Raw genomic sequence first — 1,295 nt, forward strand, 5'->3', positions numbered from 1 at the left:
AAATGTTTGTATAATATATACATATACATACATATATATATATATATATATACGTATATATAAGTACGTCATGACTACGATGAAAATTTAATTCATTTTTTTCTTTCAACACAATTATAACGCGAATTAATCGACGTTACGTATTTTTCATTGTAAAATTATTCTTTACGTCTTATAAATGACATTGTCTTTTCTTTTTTTTCTTTTTCTAAACGCATATCAGAAAGAATTGCGATAACTTAAACGAATGAGAGAAATTTCTTCTTCTTTTTTTTTTTAAGTAAAAAAATTTAAAATAAAAAAAAAAGAACAAGAAAAATCATCAATGAATACTTCACAAAAATATACATATATGTATAATGCATATGACAGACAAATGGTGCATTGTGCATAATGTATACAATTTGTTACGATGCAAATATAAATTTTATTTGCAATAATCCTATTGATAGATAGAACCTGTTTTATAATTTATTTCCTTATTTTTTTTTTTTTTGTTTTTTTTGTCCAATCCACAAATTCGTTGCATTCTCTATGGGTTACTCGTTTTATTTTCTCTCCACAAAGAGACACACAAAAGTCACGTTTTTTCTTATTATCTTATTACTATTATTATTCTTCTTCTTCTTCTTTCTCTTTTAATATTTTAATCGAGAGTCTCTTTCCCCGTTCGTGGTAATACGAATGACAAAAAGCCGCATACTGTAAAATTAATAATTATCGTTAAATGTGTAACGTGTATTACGTACGAGATTTCGTACAGAAAAAAAAAAAAAAACAAAAAAATAACCAAATTATTTAATTTCACGAGTCCACAAAATGCCATCACGAATAAATATTAACAAAAAATGATGTTTCACATTCTTACGAATTTTTTTTCGAGATTGTGGTTTTTTTTTTATTATTATTATTATATATCATTTTCAACATTTCGTATTTATACGTATTTAGAGTCAAATAATTTAACAATATTTTAATAAACCTTTTGCATAAGTGTGCATTCGTGCACGTGGCATACACACACACGCACACAATATTTATCTTAAAAAATGTGAAATATAATATAATATATTTAAGAAATAACTTACGAAACAAGAATGCGGCGAATATCACTATAGGTACGATGCATGCTAAATCAATTAAATAACCGAATATTAAGTTTCCAACTAATGCACCTAATCGACCCATTGTTAGAGATAACGCTGCTGCCATTACCCTGTTAAAGAAGAAACAAAAAAAAACAACAACAAAATAATTATATATCATTTATGATTAAAAATAGATTTGATAAAATA

At 25.1% G+C, this 1,295-nt stretch overlaps 1 protein-coding gene across 1 annotated transcript in view; it reads right to left on the bottom strand.

The window, feature by feature from the left end:
- Positions 1 to 388: 388 nt before the first annotated feature.
- LOC106793260 (synaptic vesicle glycoprotein 2B-like) overlaps positions 389 to 1,295 on the bottom strand; it is a 4,525-nt gene continuing 3,618 nt past the window's right edge. The window contains exons 9-10 of the mRNA XM_014760057.1: positions 1,089 to 1,216; positions 389 to 702 (exon numbers count right to left, since the gene is read on the bottom strand). Coding sequence (XP_014615543.1) covers positions 647 to 702; positions 1,089 to 1,216 — 184 coding nt within the window. The 3' untranslated portion in view covers positions 389 to 646. The remainder of the gene's footprint in view (positions 703 to 1,088; positions 1,217 to 1,295) is intronic.

This window comes from Polistes canadensis, unplaced genomic scaffold (assembly GCF_001313835.1).
Source record: "Polistes canadensis isolate GaletaPanama2010 unplaced genomic scaffold, ASM131383v1 scaffold_12, whole genome shotgun sequence".
Lineage (NCBI taxonomy): Eukaryota > Metazoa > Arthropoda > Insecta > Hymenoptera > Vespidae > Polistes > Polistes canadensis.